Here is a 23,537-nt window from a genome sequence, read left to right as displayed (position 1 = left end):
TTCATTCAGTTATTCACCTACATTTATCATTGACTTTAAGCTGAACAGCACTTTCAGGGCTGGGGCTCTAACAAAGAAGAGGAATGTGTTCTTTGATCTTATGCCACTTGAATCAAGGTAAAAAAGTAGATATTAAACAGTAATTGCCTTTTAAAAATTATTACAGTGGTAACTGTAAGTAATAAAGTAAATATGCATTGCACAATAAGGGCATACGGCAGGACTTTTAGCCTGGCTTCTTGAAAATTACATTCTAATGGGAAAGACAAATGTCAACCAAAAAATTAAGTCATGCAAATAAACAATTTCATATTTTAATGAGTGTCATGAAAAAGGTACAGTGAAGTATGAGAGCACATAAATATAGGTACTTAATCCAATTCATGGGTTCAAAAAGGAAATAACATTCAACTCCATCCATAACTCTTAAACTTTAGCTTTCAGACTGTCAGAAAGCTTGGAATCACAACTGTGATTTTCACATTACTTGTATTAAGTGCCTTTCATGACAAAATAATTACATTTTTCCCATTAGCTTACAATATTTGTAAATACAGAAAATGACAATAGATATAGTCCATCTTGATGTTAGTAACTAATGTTCTTGAGGTCACTTGATGTTAGTAAAATTCTTGAGATTTGTAATTACATTTTAGTAATTCAGATAGAAAAATATGTTTTCTATATGTCAGCATAATGATTTACATTCAGAGCTTAGAATCACTGTCAAGTTGAATGTCAAACTGGGAAGGCTCTGAGGGTATGGAGCAGCCTCGTATAAGACTTAGCTAGCCAGCCGAGATGGCTCAAGCCTGTAATCCCAGCACTTTGGGCGGCCAAGGCAAGTATATAACGAGGTCTGGAGATCGAGACCAACCTGACCAACATGGTGAAACCCTGTCTCTACTAAAATACAAAACAATAGCTGGGCATGGTAGCATACACCCATAGTTCCAGCTACTCGGGAAGCTGAGGCAGGGAATCGCGTAAACTCAGGAGGCGGAGGTTGCAGTGAGCGAGGATTGTGCTACTGCCCTCCAGCCTGGCAACAGAGCAAGGCTCTGTCTAAAAAAAAAAAAAAAAAAAAAAAAGAATTATCCATGGGTGCAACATTGCCAGACTGATGTCTTGGGTAATGGTAAATCCTCTCTTTTAAGTTTTAGGGAATCCTATTGAAAAGGACTACTCTCTCCATTTCATAGCTGAGGAAATTGGGTTTCATGGATTAAATAATTTCCCCATGTCAACAGTTACTAAGTGATGCAGCTAGAATTTGAATACAGACAAACTAAATAGGTATATGCTGTGTGTTTAGGCAGTCAAAAACGCTGTAAAGAAAATTTAATCCCAGTAAAGGGAAAAGCAGTATACGTGTTTCTGGTGGGCATGGAGACTGCTATTGAAAAGGGATACTGAGGGAAGTCATCCTTGGAAAAGATGTCTTTTTGAATGAAAGAGCAAATCACACAGAGAGTTACAGAACGAGTGCTCCAGGCAGAGGTAACAAGTACAAAATCCATTTGTAGGTTCGGTAAGGGTTGATGTACTTAAGAACAAGAAGAAGCCCGGTGTGGCTGGAGTGGCCTGATGGAAGTGATGTTGGAGAGAGCGGGAGGAGCCCGCTTTTTTGTGAAGGCCACAAAAAAGGAGTTTGGATTCTAGTCTGACATAATGAGCATCCACTGAAAGATATGAGTGGCATAATGGTGTGATCCAATTTGCATTTTTAAAATATCACTCTTTCTCTAGTGCAGAGAAGCTGGCTGTAAGAGGAGTAGCACAGGTCAAGAAGAAAACTATTAACATAACGTAGGGGAGAAATGATTGTGGTTTATGATAGGTGAGGAGTACTTGCTTTTGGAATGTTTCAGACACATTTGCTGATAATGCAATAATCAGGAGAGGTCCTAGGAAGCAGATACTTAAGATGAGATTTTGAAATTTGCTAATTTGCTGGCCAAATGGCATTCCTACTGTACAGGAGTTCAGAGTGAGTCATGACTCATTTCAAACATTCTCCTGAGATGAACTGATATGGTATACAGGGAAATGGGGAGCCTGGTTAATGCCACATCTGTATAATTTCAGATTTACAGGTGAACATTAATTTATAAAACTTAAGGAGTTGATTGGTTGCTAAATATAATAAAGGTGCTGAAAAAAATAAAGTTCAGAACCACCAGTTTCAATTCAGAGATAAAGAGTAAAAACTGAAGACCTCTACCAGAACATTTAAAGAAGCTTCATATCCACAGACAATGACAGACTGTATTCAAAATCATGCTCAAGGCCTAATTACAACCTTCACACATATTCATTCATATTCTCTCTCTCTCTCTCTGTCTCTCTGAAACAGCATCTTACTCCCATTGTCCAGGCAGGAGTGCAGTGGCACAACCACAGCTCACCACAGCCCTGACTTTCTTAGCTCAGTTGATCCTCCCACCTCAGCCTCCTGAGTAACTGTGACTACAGGTATGGACCAACACACCCAGGTTTTTTATATTTTCTTTTTTCTTTTTTTTTTTTTTTTTTTTTTTTTTTTTTTTTTTTTTTTTTTTTTTTTTTTTTTGTAGAGATAGAGTTTTGCCATGTTGCCCAGGCTGGTCTCAAACTGTTTGGCTCAAGCAATCCACCTGCCTCAGCCTCCCAAAGTGGTAGGATTATAGGTGTGAGCTACTATCCCCGGTCTAAAGACCATAATTACAAAGACAGATGCAATCAACCCCCTGACAGTTCTTTCACACCAGTACTGGTAGGGAAGGAGAGCTGGTCTGGGGACATGTGGTTAGCAACACTTCAAAAAAACACAGTGATTCTCTGGAACTTCTAGACTGAAAACTTCAACTTTCTTTTCATTACTAGATGGGAATAGTATCCCTTGGCTGGAGACCAGGTAACGACTTCATCTACATTGTATGTCTGTAAGATGATAGATCCCTGTCATCCCTGCATTGCTTCTCCACTGCATTGCTTCTCCATCTCTAACAAAAGTCAAGTTGTAGCACATTCTAACTGTCCCTGCTATGAGTAGAAAAGGATTACACACCAAAAAGAACAGCAGAATATGTGTTAAAGGTATTGGCAGCACCCGGAAGACATGACTGAGAATGGATCTTGATTATGCTGGAAGGGGTTGAAGGAAGCAAAATACATCATAACAAGAGTTGAGTGGTATGATGGAGATATTTGTCATAATTGTGGCCAGGATACCTGGGGCTGATCCTAAGGTACTGCTGGATTATTCCCCAAAGGTTGTGAAAAACAGTGGCCTATAATAAATAAGGTGTAAGTAGTGGAACTGCCTGGGCAGGGATTTGAAGTTAAAGGCTCAAATAATTGGGCATTTTAGCATGGGTTTATTATGTACAACCAGAGAAACCATCTATTAGCTCTGTTCCTCAGGAAAGCCTAAGTAACACTCCCATTTCTGAAGCAATATAGAAAGGAGCAACAAGAGGTGCTCTGGTATCATCTAGAAGAAGTTCAGGGATGGTGCTCCTCGCGAGGCCAGAGTAGAGGATAGTGAATGTTGCTATCAAACTGTGTTCCTTAGTGTCAATGTGAGTGAAAGAATTCTGGATTCAGAAACCAAGTAGAAATACTCAAACATTAGAGGCAGATGGATGAAACGTATCATAGCAATCAGCAAAACACAATGTCAAATAAGCTGCTATGAAATGCAAAGATCTATGAGGATGGCTAACCAACCATGGTGTTCCTAAAGCAAAGGCAGAGGGGTGGCCAACAAGACTATCGCTGCATTTACGTAATCTAAAAACATCAAAATCAGGTGAATCAAAGCCTCGTCTTGTGTTCTTTACTGTGATTCATACATATTTGTAGTATGGGTTGCTTTTTCATTCCTGCGGTCATTTGGGCAATATTAATAGCTGAGGGCACTGAATGTCTGACTTTGTCCAGAAAATTGCACATAACATGAATTCCAACCAAGCACTTATCCCATGACAAAGTAGGTGCAGTCACATGCATAGCACCACTGGATCTGTTGGCACCAATATAGTACCATGTGTAATGGCTGACCTAGTAGAATACTAGAGAAGCCTCCCAAAGATACAGCCAAGGACAAAATTGGGAATGCAGTTCCTCAGGGCCAGGGAAGGAATGACCATTGAAGGGTACTTTTTTCTTGACAAGAGGACTAGATGGAAATGACAAATCAAGGGTTCAGGGCGGGAATGGTCTCTCTCATCATCTTGACCAACCCATTTGGGAAAGGCATACTTTTGTCCTTGCTAATCTAGGCCCTGCTGCACTAGAGATCCTGGTTTCCTCAAGATAGGGGTGATGTTTTCACTGAGATGACACAGTAACGGTCCCACTAAACCAATATTTATGGTTAACCAGTAGTAATCATTGGTTATGACAATAAATCACAAAGTACAGAAATAAGTCACTACACCTATGAAAATAGCTAAAACAATAAAAAAGATGAGACAGCTTGCTCTATTAAATATCAAGATTTGATGAAAAATCATTGTAATTGAGACAGTATGCTATTGCTGTAAGACTAGACTAATAAACCAGTACAATAGAATAGAGAGCCCAGAAACAAACCCTCACACACATATATGGGATTTATGATAAGTATTGTAAGTCAGCGGGAAAAACATATATATTCATATAGAAGAAAACAAAAGTATACTCCTACCTCACTCCATATACAAAAATCATTTCAGATGATAAACCTATTACAAATAACAAAATAATAAATCTTTAAAAAGCAGGTCCTTCATCAAATGAGGAAGCAGGCTACTTTTTAAGCAAGGCCAAAAGAATAGTAACACTTACAAAATGGTGGATAAATTCGATAGTCTTAAAATTTAAATCTCTATGTGTCAAAAGATTCCTTGCAGGAAGTGAAATGGAATGTCCAGAATGGGAGAAATGTTTGAAGCACATATAACAAAAGAGTGGCTAATTTCTATAATAATTAAAGAACTCCCACAGATGAAAAAGAACACTCAAGAAGAAAACACATTGGCACTCCCATAGATAAATGGAAAAGAAACTCAAATAAGGGATTTTGGAAAAGATGAAATTCAAAATAGGAAGTAAATACATGAAAAGATTCATAATCTCATTAGCAAAATGCTAATCATAATCATAATGTAATATCACCAACACCATGACAGGGTGGCTCAAATTAAAAAGATCAGCATACCAGGCACTCAGATACGAACCACAACCAACTCTCACATACAATTCTTGGCATAGTTACTATGGAAAACAATTTTGCATCCCCAACAAAATTGAACAGACATATGTTCATAACATAAAGAAACTCAGGCACATGTGCTCCAGGAGACATGATATAAACATATTCACAATAGCATGGAAGATAACATCCTCAATCTGGAGAGCTCTCAAATACTCATCGATATGAGAATGTGAAAATGTGGCCAGGTGCAGTGGCTTACTCCTGTAATCTCAGCACTATGGAGGGCTGAGACGGGAGGATCACAAGGTCAGGAGATTAAAACCGGCTGGGCTAATATGGTGAAACCCCATCTCTACTGAAAAATACAGAAAATTTGTGGGGCATGGTGTCAAGCGCCTGTAGTCCCAGCTACTAGGGAGGCTGAGGTTGGACAAACAGCAAATAACATAAATGAATGAAGAGGCAGAAATTGGGTTGTGTAGTAAAAAGTTAAATATGAATGAAAGAAGACAGATACTAATGCACATATGCTTTACAATTCTGTTTATAGATTTCCCAGAAAGACAAAACTAACTATAATGTTTATAAATGCTTACTCAGATGGTAAGTCTGCAACAACCAAAACCCAGAAAATTATCATAATTTATCAATTTATGTTTACTTTATAATGTACTAAATTGTACATTTTTAAGTCACTTTCTGTATATTACATATTTTTCTTAAAGTTTAAAGTGCAAGAGTTGGTCATAATTAAAAACTCTGGATATAGGTAGAATCCTTTCTGTAAAACCAAACATTGTTGGTGAAGCTTATTCCTCAGGTAGTCAGTAAAGTGCATGTTAGTAATTATAGTGAGTTATATTTGTAGAGAAGGAAAACCGAACTTAACTAAAGCGCACAGGTTATGAATTTTCATCAGGCTATAAAACAGAAGTGCAATTTGTATAAAGTAGGATCTCATAAATAAGTAATGTAGCATTAAAATATACAGCTAGATAGATGTAGCAGGGGTTTGTGGGGCAAAAATACTTGGTATTTCATGTTGGGCATATATTAAATAATTTAAATGGAATATATAATTTAAATGGGCAAATGGAAAACACAATTTCAAATACAAGACCAAATAGGCTGGTAACATGTCTGTTATATTTTTCTTCCATGTCGTCTTTACACCTAGGAAATGCCTTATCTTTGCCTGTCCCATGAGTAGGTAAGCAGATGTACTATTTTTCCCAGTGCCGACTATAAATTGCAATTGTTCTTTGCATTCACACTTCTGTGTGTGTGTGTTTGGTGGTGGGGGGGGGGTGTGACAACGATTTTGTTATGTATTTTTTAAATTTTAACTTTTATTTAGATTCACACATGGGTGGCACATTTGTAAGTTTCATAGAGGGGCATATTGTGTGATGCTGACATCTGGAGTATTAGCAATTCTATCGCCCATGTAGTGAGCATAGTACCCAATAGGTAGTTTTTTCCGTTTTCAACCCTTGTGCCCCCCCGCCGAGTCCTTTGTCTAGTAGTAACCAGTATGTATTGTTCTCAACTTTATGTCCATGTTTTGGCAGTTTCAGACCCACTTATGTCTGAGAACATGTGGTATTCGGTTTTCTATCCCTGCATGAATTCATTTAAGATAATGGCCTCCAGCTGTATTCATATTGCCACAAATGACATGAGTTCATTTTTTTAATGACTTTGTACTAGTCCATGCTATAAATGTACCATATTTTCTTTATCAAAACCACCATTGTTGGGCACCCAGGTCAATTCCATGTCTTTGCTATTGTGAATAGTGCTGCGATAAACATAGAAGTGCATGTGTCTTTTCGGTGGAATGATTTATTTTCCTTTGGGTATATATGCAAGAATAAGAATCTCAGTTCAAGTGGTAGTTCTTAGTTCAGCCACTGCAGAAAGGAGCTGGGTGATTTCCACATTTACATTCCTACCAACAGTATGTAAGCATTCCATTTTGTCCACACCTTTGCAAACATCTGTTATCCTTTGACTTTTTAATAGTAGTTATTCTGACTGGTGTGAGATGGTATCTCATTCTGGTTTTGATATGCCTTTCTTGATTAGTGGATCATTTTTTCATTTGTTTGTTGGCTGCTTGAATGTCGTCTTTTGAGAAATTTGTTCATGTCTTTTGCCGGATTTTTAATGGGCTTATTTCTTGTTTGTTGAATTAAGTTCTTTAGAGAATCTAGATATTAGACATTTCAGAGATGCATAGTTAGCATATATTTTCTCCCATTCTGTAGGTCGTCTGTGTACTCTGTTTATAGTCTATTTCACTGTGCTATTTTTTTTTAACTTAGAACAGAATTTATTTGTAAAAAAGGTACAAGCTTAAGTTCTAGAATAAATCAGAGTTTCAAAACTAGCTCCCTAAGTCCAGAATAATGACTCAAGAGATTTTATTCTGCAGTGTAGCAAGGCTGGGTTTATCCAAACCAATAAATAATGCTATATTAGAATCTTGATCCAGGGACTGTGATAATGTTAGATCATCCATGATGTCCACAATTAAGTTAATAAAGCCTGTACTTTAAGAACAAAATAGGACCTGGCGTAGTGGCTCACGCCTGTAATCCCAGCACTTTAGGAGGCTGTGGCGGGTGGATCATGAGGCCAGGAGATTGAGATCAGCCTGGCCAATATGGTGAAACCCCATCTCTTCGAAAAATACAAAAATTAGCTGGGTGTGGTGGCGTGTCCCTATAGTTCCAGCTACTCAGGAAGCTGAGGCAGGAGAATCATTTGAACCCATGAGGCAGAGGTTGCAGTGAGCTGAGATCACGCCACTGCACTGAAGCCTGGGCGACAGGGTGAGACTCCGTCTTAAAAAAAAAAGGAACAAAATAGGATGCTTCCAGTAAGAAAGGCAAACGTGGTTTTTGTCTTTGGTTCTGTTTATGTGGTCAATTATGTTTATAGACTTGTGTATGTTGAACCAGCCTTGCATCCCTGGGATGAAGCCTACTTGATCATGGTGGATAAGTTTTTTGATGTGCTGTTGCAATCGGCTTGCCAGTATCTTATTGAAGATTTTTGCATCTATGTTCATCATGGATATCGGCCTAAAGTTTTCTTTTCTTGTTGAGTCTCTGCCGGGTTTTGGTATCAGGATGATGTTTGTCTTATAAAATGAATAGGCGTAGGCAAGGACTTCATGATCAAAACACCAAAAGCATTGGCAACAAAAGCCAAAATAGACAAATGAGACCTAATCAAACTCCACAGCTTCTGCATGGCAAAAGAAACAGTTATTAGAGTGAATCAGCAACCAACAGAATGGGAAAAAATTTTTGCAGTCTACCCATCTGACAAAGGGCTGATATCCAGAATTTACAAAGAACTAAAACAGATCTACAAGAAAAAAACAAACAAGCCCATTCAAAAGTGGGCAAAGGATATGAACAGACACTTTACAAAAGAAGACATATATGAGGCCAAGAAACATATGAAAAAATGTTCATCATCACTGGTCACCAGAGAAATACAAATCAAAACTACATTGAGATACCATCTCACGCCAGTTAGAATGGCGATCATTAAAAAATCTGGAGACAACAGATGCTAGAGAGGATGTGGAGAAATAGGAACACTTTTACACTGTTGGTGGGAGTGTCAATTAGTTCCACCATTGTGGAAGATAGTGTGGTGATTCCTCAAGGACCTAGAAACAGAAATTCCATTTGACCCAGCAATCCCATTACTGGGTATATATCCAAAGGATTATAAATCATTCTACTATAAGGACACATGCACACAGATGTTCACTGCAGCACTGTATACAATAGCAAAGACCTGGAACCGACCCAAATGCCCATCGATGATAGACTGGACAGGGAAAATGTGGCACATATACACCATGGAATATTATGCAGCCATCAAAAACGATGAGTTTGTGTCCTTTGTAGGGACATGGATGAACCTGGAAACCATCATTCTCAGCAAATTGACACAAGAGCAGAAAATCAAACACCGCATGTTCTCACTCACAGGCGGGTGTTGAACAATGAGAACACATGGACACAGGGAGGGGAGCACTACACACTGGGGTCTGCTAGGGGGAAATGGGGAAGGGACGGGGGGGTGGGGGGGTGGCGAGGGATAGCATGGGGAGAAATGCCAGATATAGGTGAAGGGGGGGAAGGCAGCAAATCACACTGTCATGTGTGTACCTATGCAACAATCTTGCATGTTCTTCACATGTACCCCCAAACCTAAAATGCAATTAAAAAAATGGAGAAAATGAAAATCCACGTGGAGGTATAAACAGAGGCACAGAAACATATATTAGCAATTGTAAGCAAGTGAGTATGGCTGGAGTTAAAGTTGTCAAAGTAATAACACGAGGTGGGTACTGTTTTGTTTGCTCTATGGGTAATAATGATCATGTTCTGTACTTAAGTTATTTGTTAGAGACATAATTCCAGCATTTACAACACAGATAATTATAAAGTGTTAAGACCAGTATCAGGTTAACCAACTCAGAGGTTGTAGCAATAGTCCAAGTGAGAAATAGTAAGAGCCTAATTATGGTTGTTATGAGAGAAAGACAACATGAGAAAATAATTATAGCATGTAACATGATCGATGTTAGTGATTACTTGGACATGGAGAGTGAAGGAGAGAGAGGAAACTTACATGGCTCCTCAGCATTTGGCTTGGAGGGTGGTTAATTGAGGTACAAAATTTAGAAGGAGCCCTTTCTGGGGAAAATGAAAATAAGACTTCAATCTTAAAAATGTTGACATTGAGATGCTTTCAGGAAATTCAAGTGGGTTTGTTTTACAGATACATGTCTATTTGAGGCTGTAGCTTAAAGGAGTAGAAGGTAAATAAGCATCTCAATGTAAGTAAAGCTGTCAGCTTTAACGTAATTGCGATTGCTCAAAAGGAATGCTTAAAGTTAAAAGAGCAACTTAGATGATACTTTCAAAATTCAAAGTTTAAGGAGCAGATACAGGGAAGACAGAACTAGATGTGCTTAAACATGACAACTATCAGCAAGCAAGTAGTAAAATCTCAAGAAAAGAAAGAGAGAGATCTATTACCAACAGGGCACTAAAGTGACTCAGGTAAATGTAACGTTTTACAGTACGGTGGTCATTTGTGACCACAGAGTGGACACAGATATTATTCATTGCATAGCTGGGATTTCACAACTATAAATAATTACACACATGCATACACATGCACACTATACTTTGTATTTTTTCTAATAGCTGATATTAAGACTACACACGTCTAAAGGGGTAGGCCCTAAATAAATATTATAAAAGTATATTCATAAAATTTTCTAATTTATTTATGAGCTGCTAATTGAATATCTAAAAGATGATCACATTACAAAAATAGTCACAGACAATAGGTACATTTCTACTGTAAATATTATTATGTAGCACATTAACAAAGACATCACCCATTTTTCAAATTGTGTGGGCTTTTGTTCTCTATTCAAATGAGTAACAGGGTTTGCTTTATATAGTTTGGCTTAAAAAGAGAACTCATAAAATCCCCCACTTGCCATCCCCTTAAAAAAGCAGTATTATAGTTTTAGGCACTGTTGAATGTCATGCTGAGCTACAAAAAATAAGAAATCCCCATCATGTTCTCCACCTTCGTTTTATTTTTAGAACTCCCACACAGGGAGACAAGAACTATATTAATCAGAGACAGGCCACTGAGGTTATTTATTTTGTTTAATATAAATCATGTAGTTGAGGAAAACACCAAGGTTTTTTTTTTTTTTTTTTAAATGACTGTATCACTACCCTTCTAAACAATGTAGTTTACTGATGATTTTAAAACTTCTTTAAGTGCTTAAAACAGAATCACTCCTACAATATCTTAGCTAAGATTTGGCATGCAGGTCTCATCTTGGGAATATATTTCTGTTTTGGGTTAAATAAATTCAGTCTCTTATTTAGAACTGGAAGAACATGTTGAGGGTCTTATTTTTGTTACATAGATCTCAAAGAAGTCAGTTCAGCAGAAAAATTTCTACAAGGTGTTACATGGAAGTTTACTGAGAAGTAGCTTACTCTGTATTATATACAATGCTGAGGATCTTGTTTAAACTTAACAGGCAGTATAGTTTCTAAGTGTGCCTTCTCTAATGCACTTGTGCAAGCATTTATGTCCTGGGTTGCTATGAAAAATATAGAGAATTTAGTCCTTAAACTAAAGAATCCTGGCGTTAGCAAACTCCTCAGTAACAGACTCCCACAAAGGCTAGATACCTCTGATATTAAGAAAGCCTTCCTCCCTCCACTTCCCTTCATTCAGCCTCCATCCACCAATGTCTGACATACAGAGATGCACTAAAGCACTTAGTATGACAAACGTGCTGAAGTAAAAGACCACCTCTTTTTCTTTTATGCTGAATTCTGTTAAATACAAAGAAGTTTTTCTTATGATCATGTATCTTAGGCCAAATTTACTGAAATAGATCTTTGTCTTCTCATCTTCTAACCCAGACTCATAATTGAGTTCACAGACCATTAGTTGAGAAAAACAAATGAAAATGACAGAAACCATGTTGAACTATACATCATGATCTCCTACTTCTGACGACACCAGGTTTATAATGAGACCAGATTAACCTGCTTGACTGTTATACATTAGAATACCTTATTCCCAGGAAATCCTTCGATTTGCTTTTAGGAGTAAATAAGATTCTAAGAGGCACATCCAACCCTATTGTTGGGATTATGCCATATTTAACTGATATATAATATATGTACATATTTAGGGGGTACATGTTGTATTCTGTTGGAATGTGTAAAAGTCATATCAGGGAATTTGGGGTGTCATCACCTTGAGTACTTATCATTTCTAGGTGTGCACATTTCAAGTTCTCTCTTCAAGCTACTTCAAAATATACAATACACTGCTGCTAACTATAGTCGCTATATTAGTCTGTTCTCATGTTGCTAATAAAAACATATCTGAGACTGGAAAATTTATAAAGAAAGGAGCTTTAACTGAGTCACAGTTCCACATGGCTATGGGGGCCTCACAATCATGGGAGAAGGTGAGGGAGAAGCTAAGTCATGTCTTCCATCATGGCAGGCAAGGGAGAGCTTGTGCCAGAGAACTCCCATTTATAAAACCATCAGATCTTGAGAGACTTATTTCACTACCATAAAAAGAGTATGGAGAAAACTGTCCCCATGATTCAATTATCTTCATCTGGCCCCTCCCTTGACACATCAGGCTTGGGGACACAACCAAACCATATTATTCCATCCCTGGCCCCTCCAAAATCTTATGTCCTTAAATTTCAAAATGAATCATTCCTTCCCAAAGTCCCCAAAAGTCTTAACTCATTTCAGCATTAATTCAAAACCGTCCAAGCCCAAAGTCTCACCTGAGACACAGCTAGTTCCTTGTGCCTATGAGCCTGTAAAATCAAAAGTGAGCTAGTTAATTCCTAGGTACAATGGGGGTACAGGCATTGGGTAAATATACCCATTCCAAATTGGAGAAATTGGCCAAAAGAAAAGGGTGATAGGCCCCATATAAGTCCAAAATTCAATGAGGAAGTCAAATCATAAAGCTCCAGAGTGATCTCCTTTGGCTCCATGTCTCACATCCAGATTATGCTGATGCTAGAGGTGGGCTCTCACAGTCTTGGGCAACTTTACCCCTGTGGCTTTGCCGGTTGCTTTCACAGGCTCATGAGCTAGCATTGAGTTTATGCCACTTTTCAGGTGCAAAGAGCAAGCTGTCAGTGTATCTACCATTCTGGGTTCTGGAGGACAGTAGCCCTCTTCACACAGCTCCACTAGGCAGTCCCCCAGTGAGGATTCTGTGTGGGTGTTCCCCACCCCACATTTCCCTTCTGCACTACCTTGGCAGAGGTTCTCCATGAGGACTCTGCCCCTGCAACATACCTTTGCCATACCACAGCGGAGGGGTGTGCATCCTCAGGACTTATTGCCCTGTATCTCATAGACCTGGCCCAGGAAACCATTTTTCCCTCCTAGACCTACGGGCCTGTGATGAGAGGGGCTGCCATGAATGTGTCTGAGACGCCCTGGAGACATTTTCCCATTGTCTTGGTGATCAGCATTTGGTTCCTCATTACTTATGCAAATTTCCACTGCTAGCTTAATTCCTCCTCAGAAAAAGAGTTTTTCTTTTCTACTACATCATCAGGCTGCAAAGTTTTCAAACTTTTATGCTCTGCTTCCTCTTGAACATTTTGCCACTTATAAATTTCTTCTGCCAGATATCCCAAATCATCTCTCTCAAAGTTTCACAGATCTCTAGGGCAGGGGCAAAATGCCATCAGTCTCTTTGCATAGCAAGAGTGACCTTTATTCCAGTTCTCAACAAGTTTCTCATCTCCATCTAAGACCAGCTCAGCCTAGACTTTAATGTCCATATCACTATCAGCATTTTGGTCAAAGCCATTTAATAAATCTCTATGAAGTTCCAAACTTTCCCACATATTCCTGTCTTCTGAGGTTTCCAAGTCTCTAGGAAGTTCCAAAATTTCCCACATTTTCCTATTTTCTTCTAAGTCCTCCAAGTTGTTCTAGTCCCTGCCTGTTATTCAGTTCCAAATTCGTTTCCACATTTTTGGGCCTCTTTACACCAGCACTGCACTCGACTGGTAGCAATTCACTGTATTAGTCTGTTTTCATAAACATATACCCAAGACTTGGTAATTTATAAAGGAAAGAGATCTAATTGACTCACAGTTTCACATGGCTAAGGAGGCCTTCAGTCATGTGCAGGGGAACTTCCACTTATAAAACTATCACATCTCGTGAGACTTACTCACTGTCAGAAGAACAGCATGGGAAAGACCTGCCCCCATGATTCAGTTACCTGCCCTCCAGTCCCTTCCACAACATGTGGGAATTATGGGAGCTACAGTTTGAGATTTGGATGCGGATACAGACAAACCATATCTGTCACCCTACTGTGCTATCAAACATTAGAACTTATTTCTTCCAACAATATGTTTGCACCAACTCTCTTCAACAGCCCCACCCTCTACCACCACCACTTTTCTCAGCTCTTGGGATCTGTCAGTCTACTCTCAATTTCTATGAGAACAAATTTTTTAGCTCCAGCATATGAGTAAGGACATGTGATATTTGTTTTTCTAGCCCTGACTTACTGTACTTAACATAATAATCTCTATTTCCACTCATATTGCTACAAATGAAAATGATTTTGATTACGCCACTTTTAAACATGAACTTGCAAGAAACTGACTTACTTATTGTTATGTAAAGTAACTAGTTTAGGCTAAATTGGATTTATTGTTGGGACTATGCATAACAATACAATGATCTTTACACATAATCCCAACAACAGAGCTAGCTTTACCTTATTTATCTTAGATAACAATAAGTTAATATATTATACATACAAGAACTTTTTATTTTTCCTCTACCAAATAATATCTCTTTACCTCCCTTTTTCTTTTTCTCCTTCTTACACATACACATGCGCTTGTGCATGCCACAGGTTAGCACAAACCACAATCAATGGCAGGACTGCTAAAACACAGATTTCTGGCTCTAGCCTCAGGGTTTCTGATTCAGTGTCTGTGGGACAGAGGACAGTAGTTTTCATTTCTAAGACTTTCCTATTGGTGCTGATGCTGCTTTTCCAGGGACAATACTTTGATAGCCACCTAGAGCATGTTTGTACTTTTCAGCTCACATACATATGAGCACGTCACAGGAAGCATGGTCACTGGAGAAGCCTCTATAGTATAGTGTTTAAGACCACACATGTGAAAGTAATTCAAATATGTACAACTGAAAGCTTTTAGAATAGTTCATGGCACACTGTAAGAATTTGAAAATTGATAGTCATCACTATTGATTTTTTATTATTGTTGTCAGTTTATCCAATATGGCCTTTCAATGCAAGCTCCACATATTTCACTAGCTGGACTTATTTTAAGGTGAATAAACAAAAATACAAAAATCAGGACTGCAACCAAGAACTCTATTTTGATAAGAACAAATAACTTTGATTTCCATTAAATTTCTAAAATATCCTACAAATGTGAATATATACATATATATATTCATGTACTAAATGTAGATTTGTACATTCGTTATTACCAAAGACCAAGCTTTGGGTAATACACTTAAAAAGGATAAATGCTATTTGCCACCTGACTATGATTTCTTTGTAGTGATGCAGTAGAACAGAATCACTTATCAGCTTAAGTTTTTATACTTTCTTAAGATCGGTAACCCCATTAAAATATTCTCTACATATGGTAATATATAGGAAAACACAAGAGTGCAAATAATGTATTTCAAAAAATCACAATTGTTTGCATTTAATTCATAGTATTATAAAAAATATTACTTTCCATAACATCGTAAGTAGCCATACTTCATAAATTATCTTAAATAATAAACATTAAGTGCATATTAGCTCCATCCCTTATTTTAGAGATATACACGTATTACATGTATGTATTAACCCTTCAAATCACTACTTGAGATGAATTCTATTATCTCCATTTTGCAGATAGTGAAATCCAGTCTCAGAGAAGCTAAATTACATATCCAAGTTTGCATTACTGTTAGTTATTTTGGCAAGTCAAATGTGAACTTAGATAGTTTTATTCCATGGCCAATGTTCTAAGCTGTACATTAAGTTCTATATCTTGTTGGGATGCTGGGTCTGGATTCATGGCGTCATGTGATCTAGTGACAGGATGAACCAAGTGATCAGGGAGTGCTGTTCTCATTAAAGTATGTTAAGGAGTATAAGAGGTGGGGGTTGGTAGATAAATTGAAAAGTCTGGGTTCCCTGTGTGGTGAGTCTAGAAGTCATGGTTTAGTATAAAACAGGCTAAAGGGAAGTGGCTAGAAAGCCAGACACAGATTTAGAAGATTGCCTTAGAGTCAGTCTATCTAAAGGTGAATGGACCTTCACAGAAGTTATATCATGCTCTGCTGTTGTATATTCCCAAGTGACAAATGCCTTTCCTTTGAGGCTTGAGGAGTTCAAGAGCAGGCCTGCAGATTTGATCAAAATATGACTGCATTTTGGGGCTTCTACTGGCATCTCTTCCCCCAAAGACTTGGGATCATCTGAGAGCTCTGCAGTACAGTATGAAGCCTCTGGTAAGAGGCCACTCATATCTGAGACCCATTCTAAAGATGAATTATTTACATGTCTGTGGTCCACAGTCAAGGTATACATATATATCCTCTAGATTCTATCTCCTGTGAAATACTCTGAAGGGTACTAAACAAAATACTATACTAAGTTTTCATATCATTCACTATTTCATTAGGGCCCATCCAAACTCAGCAGGTTTTTAATCAACTTTCCAGAACTCCTTTAAACAGCTCTTCCATTGTTGTCAGAATATTGACTTTGAGTCCTCAAATTGCTTCTTCAGCTGGATTATATTTTGTATTACATTTTTTTGGCTGGTATTTTTATTTCTTTTTTTTTGTCCAATGAAGATTTCATGAATATGTTGAAAAGCACCAGGAATAATCTGCTTTTCCCATCAATGCTGACCTGGCCACCTCAGTCTACTATAATGTTTCTTTTTCTTAGTGGTAAATAATTTATATCACCCATTTGACACTTGACATAGAGTATATACTGACTGTATTTGCTAGGTTTTATTCTGAGTATATTTTTCTCTCCTATTATTCTGCTACTGCAAGTACTTTGAGAATATTGTTATAGTTTTCAATTCTAAATGCACAAGGTATAATATTATACTTTGTGAATAGAAAGATTTACATTAAAAATTGTTTACTGGTAGTTTATTTTTAATATGCTGGATAAAACTTGTTGCTATGTATAATCCTTAAATGTACTTCAAAAGTATGCCTTAGTTATTATCATTTCTTACTACAACACTACCTTTAAAAACTAAATAAAAACTGCCTTCAGCTTTGAATCCAAATATTGGATTATTCATATTAAAATATCATTAGAATATAAAAACAGGTTGATAACTCAAATTCAGTATAGTAATTAACCATAGGTATCTTGGTTTTCAGTGAGTCTTAATAGTTTTTGATGACAATTAAAGTGACATTTTACAAGCAGAGCATGAGTCATTTAGTAAAAGTAATATATAATTATCATTAGGTAGCAACAGACGACCATTATGAGCATCAAAATTCCATCCTATAAATATTACAACTTCTATGAAACTGTGCAGAATCAGTTGGATGCAGCCTGCCTTGGATGTTTTCCTCTTCCTTTGTACTTTCAACATCATTCTAGTTTCTATGAAAACGGGTTATTGCCTAAAGACCAGTACAATTATACTGTATCAGTTACGAGTGCTAAGGGTCACATTCAAATTTTAAAAACCGAAATAAATTATAGAGGCCATTTCTCATCAAATTTAAGAACCAGGAGACAAGAAAAAGGTTAATCCAATAATTCCTTAAAGGACAAAGAATCACTAGGAAAAGTGGAAAAAAATAAGAAGAAAGGAAAAAAAATGTAAAAACGAGTCATCATGTTGATGTCTACTTGCACGTTTTTAGTTATATATTCCGTATGAGCTTTATCTCTCCAAGCTAAATAAATTAAAACAATGGGAAAGATCATTTTTGTAAATTTCTATTCTAAAATCATGTTTGTTTTTAACTGAATAGTTAACAAATATATGGCTAAATGAGGTTTTTCAGTTTTCAGCAATGCGGTATTTTAGACTGAGAACTGTAATGTAAGTTAATTTTCATTATGATTAGACTACTGTATTAGTTTTAGCCTCATGTGCCTGGGTTATTACAATTGCCTGCTAGTTCTGCCTTCTGGATTTGGAATCTGCCATTACAACGTATCTGGAGTAATTTTCATAAAATACAAATCAGATGTTGCCACACCTCAGACCCTTTAGTGGTTCCCAGTCACCTTTTACAACATGGTATAGACAAATGTTTATGACATGGTTTGTCTTATTTATTGTAACTATGCTATGTTATACTCTCATTTCTCTGTGCCTTTAGTTACACAACTATCTTTCCCTAGACAGATCTCAACCCCTCTCAACTTCCCTCTTGCCAGTATTCTTCCTTCATGAATTAACTTCAGCATTTCTCCTTTGCTGATATTTTTTGCATATGCCCCATTATAGAGACTTTATTACCTTGTTTTCTTGGTGTAGCAAAAATTGTCATTGTCCTGTGCATGTCCGTCAGAGCATTTGGTATGCTTTGGCCAACTTCCATCTCCTGCTATTGTCACAGGATCCTTAGGGTATTGCTTTTCCAGCCAGCAGCCTCTGTGGCTGGTGGTGCCTTTGCCTGAGTTTTGCTCCGACTACCTGTGTCTGTATCACCCACTCAACCTGGTAGGCTGTGCTTGGCTCATGCTATTGGCCCAGATCCCACACTTTCCCAGAGCAAGCCAGGCTCAGAGCAGCACGGGGTGCATGGGTGAGCAAGTGTGGGGTCTTGCCACTTCAGATAGGCACACTGGTGGCTGTGGCCAGATGGTTAGTTCCAGGTGTCCTCTCCGTGCAAGCCTCTGACTGAATCACATACATGGCAAGCAGCTTCTGCTGTGAGCATCCACATTTGGATAAGGGGCTCCCTGAGGGGCCACAACTCTTCTCTCCTTTTTGTTGCCTCCAACATTGCAGGTGGGGTGGCAGGCGTGTTTTCGCCCTGTTTGTGTCACAGCTCTTTTAGTCTTGCCATTCGGTGGGTCTCCAGTTTTAGCCCACATCCAAAAACAATGAGGTACGCAGACGACTGGAGAGTTAAAGGGGAGAGGAGATTTACTGAGCGACAGAACAGCTCTTGGGAGACCGAGGTGTGTAGCTCCTATCCACAGGCAGGTTGTCCCAATAAGTGTCCAGCTCTCAGCAGAGAGGAGACCTGGAATGGGTAGCTCCTTTCTGCAGGAAGGTGGTGCCGGTGAGTGAGGAGACCCAAAGTGGGTAGCTCCTTCCTGCAGCTGGTAGTCTTAAGGTCTGTGAGAGTCTGGCTGGCTCCAGCGCTTTTATGCGCTCAGAAGGGAGGAAGTACGTGCTGATTGGTCCATGGGTAGCCACGGACAGGCCCGGAAAAAGCACCATAAGTTTTCACTCTGGGCCACGGACTCTGTCAGAACTGACAGCCTGGTCCCTAGGCTTTAGGTCATCCCTGGCTTGAAGGTGAGGCTTCACCAGGGACCCATCCCTTTCCAGGAACCTGCCTCCTGCTGCCATCAATCATGCTGTTCATGGTGCCCAGAGGAAGAGTGCCTGCAGGCCCACAGTGAGCAGCCCTCTGTCCCCTCTTGGCCTCCTTCCCATGTTCCTTGGTGTCCAAAGTCCAGAGGGGCTGAGGTGGCAGGGGGCTGGTATATCACCTCCATCCTGAACATGCACACACCCAGTCTGGTTGTGACAGCACCTGGGCTCAGCCTCAACTTTTACTCCAAAATCAGAGGGGGTTCCAGGAGCTGGAAGAGGCCAGGCAGCAGGTGCAGGCAATTCTGAGCCCACAGGGGCAGGGGAATTTCCTGGGCCCCTGAAAGCACAGGGATGCCTAGGTCTGCAGCCACAGCTGGGCAGCTTCAGCTATGCCTGGGATGGTAGGCTCTCACCCTGCCAACTTGGACAGGGGTTAGGCTCCTGCCTATTCCTTGCTTTCACCTGTTCCCTGCAGCATGGAGCCCTGGTCACACCTCCTCTGCTATAGCTGCGATTTTTGCAGTGGCTGCTCCAGATGGGCCACTGTTGCCATCAGTATCTACAGCATGACTCAGTGTCCTTCTTTCAGATTTTGCAGAGGGAATTTGGCTACTTGCCTCTGCTGGAGACAAGAAAATCCAAATATTTGGCACACCATTGTCCAACATTGCAGATAATTACTCTCAGGATTTAGTGTATATGTTTTCAAGTTCCGTAACCTCTCAGGAACTGGACAATTAAAATTATCAGGATAAATAGTTCTTATGCATGAGTCTGCATCTTTTTCAAGAGTTTGCCTTTGGAGTTAAGTTTCAGTCCTCCTTATGATAGCTGGTTTAATAGCAATCTTGTTATTGGCTGCCTTCTCTTCTTTGCCTCACTTTCTCACTTCCTTATCACTGTTATCTGAACTTCTCAAAAAAATACCTACACATGAATATTTTGTATCCAGATTTTCTGTTGGAGAATCCACAGTAAGATATTTGACACCAGAGGTACTGTGGGGTGAGGAGCCGACCTTTTAGATGAGATGCAGAAGTTGAATTGCTTCTTGGCCTGTTGGCATCAAGACCAGCTGGTATTTTATAACATCATAATGCCAAGATTCTCCCCTATATGAATTGAGATGGCTTAAACATGTAACGCTATGTATGCCTTCTGCAGTATTTCCAGGATTTGAGTGATATGATGACAGTGATAATGATAATGACTATGCAGTTGGTAGTTGTAAGTCTTGTTAGTTATCTGAAGGAAAAGACATGACTTCTAAAAAAGCTTACGCTGGTCAATCAAAATCTCAGGATGTTATGTGAAAGTCACAAGATCTCTGTAACACCATTTAAAGAAACCCTCTCCTTTTGCAGTTTAAAGGAGACTGAGCTAAAAACCAGACTTTGGGCCTGGTTCCAAGAGTAGCAGAACAGTAGAGAAGGCTAACTTCAAAGCAGCAGCAAGGCTTCTCTGGAAAAGTCGGAACTTTAACAGGGAAGGAGTAGGAACCTGAACTCTGGGTTTGCAGCATCTGGGTGGCTCACACCTCCTTGCTAGACCAAGATTCTTTCCTCACCTGGAGACCACGTAAACACCTCATCTGAGGTTGATGCTTCAAATTACACACATCTCCCTCAAAATTTTTCTTCTCTGTGACTTTTAGACGAATTACTGTGTTCAAGACCCCAAGAATGGCCCAAATCAGGAAGCACTGTCTCTGCTTTAACGATAAAGGAATTATTCTTCAAATGAACCACAGAAACTGGCTTATGTTCAGGTAGATCCCAGAAGAACTTAGAAGAACACTCAGAAGAATAAATCTTCTGAGTGCTGGAAAAGGGGTAGGTGCAAAATATTGGACACACATGATAGATTCTAAGGATAATATTTACACAATGAAATCAGTTCAAATCTAAATATAGGGCCGGGTGTGGTGACTCATGTCTGTAATTCCAGGACTTTGGGAGGCTGAGGGGGGTGGATCACGAGGTCAAGAGATCGAGACCATCCTGGCCAACATGGTGAAACCCCATCTCTACTAAAAATACAAAAATTAGCTGGGCGTGGTGGCGTATGCCTGAAGTCCCCCAGCTACTTGGGAGGCTGAGGCAGGAAAATTGCTTGAACCTGGGAGGTGGGGGTTGATGTGAGCCAAGATTGTGGCACTGCACTCCAGCCTGGCACCTGGTAACAGAGCGAGACTCTGTCTCAAAAAAAAAAAAAAAAATCTAAATATAGAAATTCAGAGGTCTAAATGTCCACATCCATACCAAGTAATACACCTAATTACATATTTCTGTAAAATGTTTTAATTATAGAAACTAACAATATATATTAAATTAGCATACTAGCACATTAATCAATGTTTAAATTATAAAATAATCATAAAATGTAAATCTGTGTCCTTGTAAGTTAATTAAAATGTATAGGATATGATCCATTTTTGTGAAAAGTCTTGAAGAGTATCCAGCACAGTCATTTAACAGGTTACATTAGCTAAGTCTTTCCAGAATTAAAATGTAAGAAACTTACATGCTTTGAAAAAATACATTAAGATCTATATAAATATTCCACTTACTTTTACTTGACCCACAAAGGCATTGGCTTCTTCCTCCACCACAGATAAATTTCTCGGTAGATAAGGATCAAACACTGGAGCATTGTCGTTGACATCCGTCACCACCACGTTTACTGTGGCAGTTGAGGTCTTAAAGAAAAAACCAAGCAGTAAATATGAGAGGAGCTATTTTTACTTAGAATTCATTTAAGTAGGCATCCTGGCATTTGCCTATCTGAAAAGTATCTGATTCTTCTTTCTAGTCCTTAGCTTTCCAAAAAATAAAAATAAATAAAAATTAAGAAAGAACCTTACAACTTTCAAACACCTAGAAAACAGATGGGAAAAGCAAATGATGATATTAAAGGGCAAACATCTTTTTGGAAATGTCAAGTATTTCCTGGAGGCTTACTTTCAGAAAATGGCTTTACCTTTATCTTGTTCATATTTTATGGTGGCAAGCTTTTGTTTATACACCCATACACTGCTTTATTTCTGAAACGTGCCATTTCTGTAGTTATTGATGCTTGCATTTTTTTACTATTTAAAAATAAAAGCAGTACACAGTAGAATAGCATGGTACATCAAATGGGCATTTCCTGGAAAGCTCATGCTATCAGAAAATGCTACCTTAGTAATTTTCTAGGTGTATATTTTAACCAAGAGTTTTGAGTACCGTATAGTAGGCATGAAATGATTATATAATAAGCATATAGCCTGTGGAATGCAGGTAAACCTACCAGTAGTGTGTACTACCTAGTTAAAAGTTAAATCCCTGGCCTGTCGCAGACAATATTATGTAGGTCAATGACTTCTGCACAATCAATGACTGTCTTTACATGTGACTCAAGCTGGAAACCTCTCTCTAATCAAAGCCTGAGTACAGCACAGAACCTTTACCTAGCTCTGTCACAGTATGGGGCTGATCACAGAAGGCTGAGAGCAAAGGTACGGAGAGAAAGAACATTAACCTGGAAAGTAGGAAACCTGGTATGCTATAGTAATAAATATTTAGTAACTATACATAAAAAGGAGGAAAAAGCAAGTGATACTATCATGAGAGAATTATCCATCTTTTGTTAAAAAAATTGCAATTTCCATTAATTGGTAAATGATGTGTAGTGAACGGCTGCAAAGCTGAGCATTAAGAAGTGACTAAGTGTGAGTGAAGCTGAAGAGGTTTTGCAGCAGTCATAGGGCTGAGGGGTCAAGTAATGAAGTAATTTTTTAGCTACCAAAGAGACAGATCTTGATAAATATCCCATGCTTTCTCTTGGGGTCACTGAAGTTCTACACCATGTGAGTCACGGTGCATGGGAAAAAGACCGGACCTCAATCAAATGTAAACCTAATATTGAAACTCTGACTGGATTAAGGTGATCTGCATCTGTTTTAACAGAAGCAAAAGCAAATGCTCTTTTCATTAACATAACTTTATCCCAAGCCTCTATACTTTTTTCATGCCCAATGTTCAGTATTCATTTAAAAATTACCGTGCATAGTGGGGAACTTTTGGATTTTAGTAATGGTTTATTTCTTTCTTGTTTCTTTTTCTTTTTTTTCCTTTGTGATGGAGTCTTGCTCTGTTGTCTAGGCTGGAGTGCAGTGGTGTGATCTCCACCCACCACAACCTCCAC

General features: G+C 38.7%; 1 protein-coding gene across 10 annotated transcripts in view; it reads right to left on the bottom strand.

Annotated features, from left to right (window-relative positions):
• Window positions 1-23,537, bottom strand: part of PCDH15 (protocadherin related 15) — a 1,323,555-nt gene that overhangs the window by 218,591 nt on the left and 1,081,427 nt on the right. For all 10 annotated transcript variants that reach the window (XM_037741275.1, XM_037741277.1, XM_037741276.1 and 7 more), the window contains one exon: window positions 21,922-22,050. In XM_037741275.1, coding sequence (XP_037597203.1) covers window positions 21,922-22,050 — 129 coding nt within the window. The remainder of the gene's footprint in view (window positions 1-21,921; window positions 22,051-23,537) is intronic.

Source organism: Cebus imitator, unplaced genomic scaffold (assembly GCF_001604975.1).
Source record: "Cebus imitator isolate Cc_AM_T3 unplaced genomic scaffold, Cebus_imitator-1.0 Scaffold97, whole genome shotgun sequence".
In the NCBI taxonomy this organism is placed as follows: domain Eukaryota; kingdom Metazoa; phylum Chordata; class Mammalia; order Primates; family Cebidae; genus Cebus; species Cebus imitator.
Note: the sequence above shows the minus strand (reverse complement) of the source record. Positions and strands in the feature narration are given on the sequence as shown.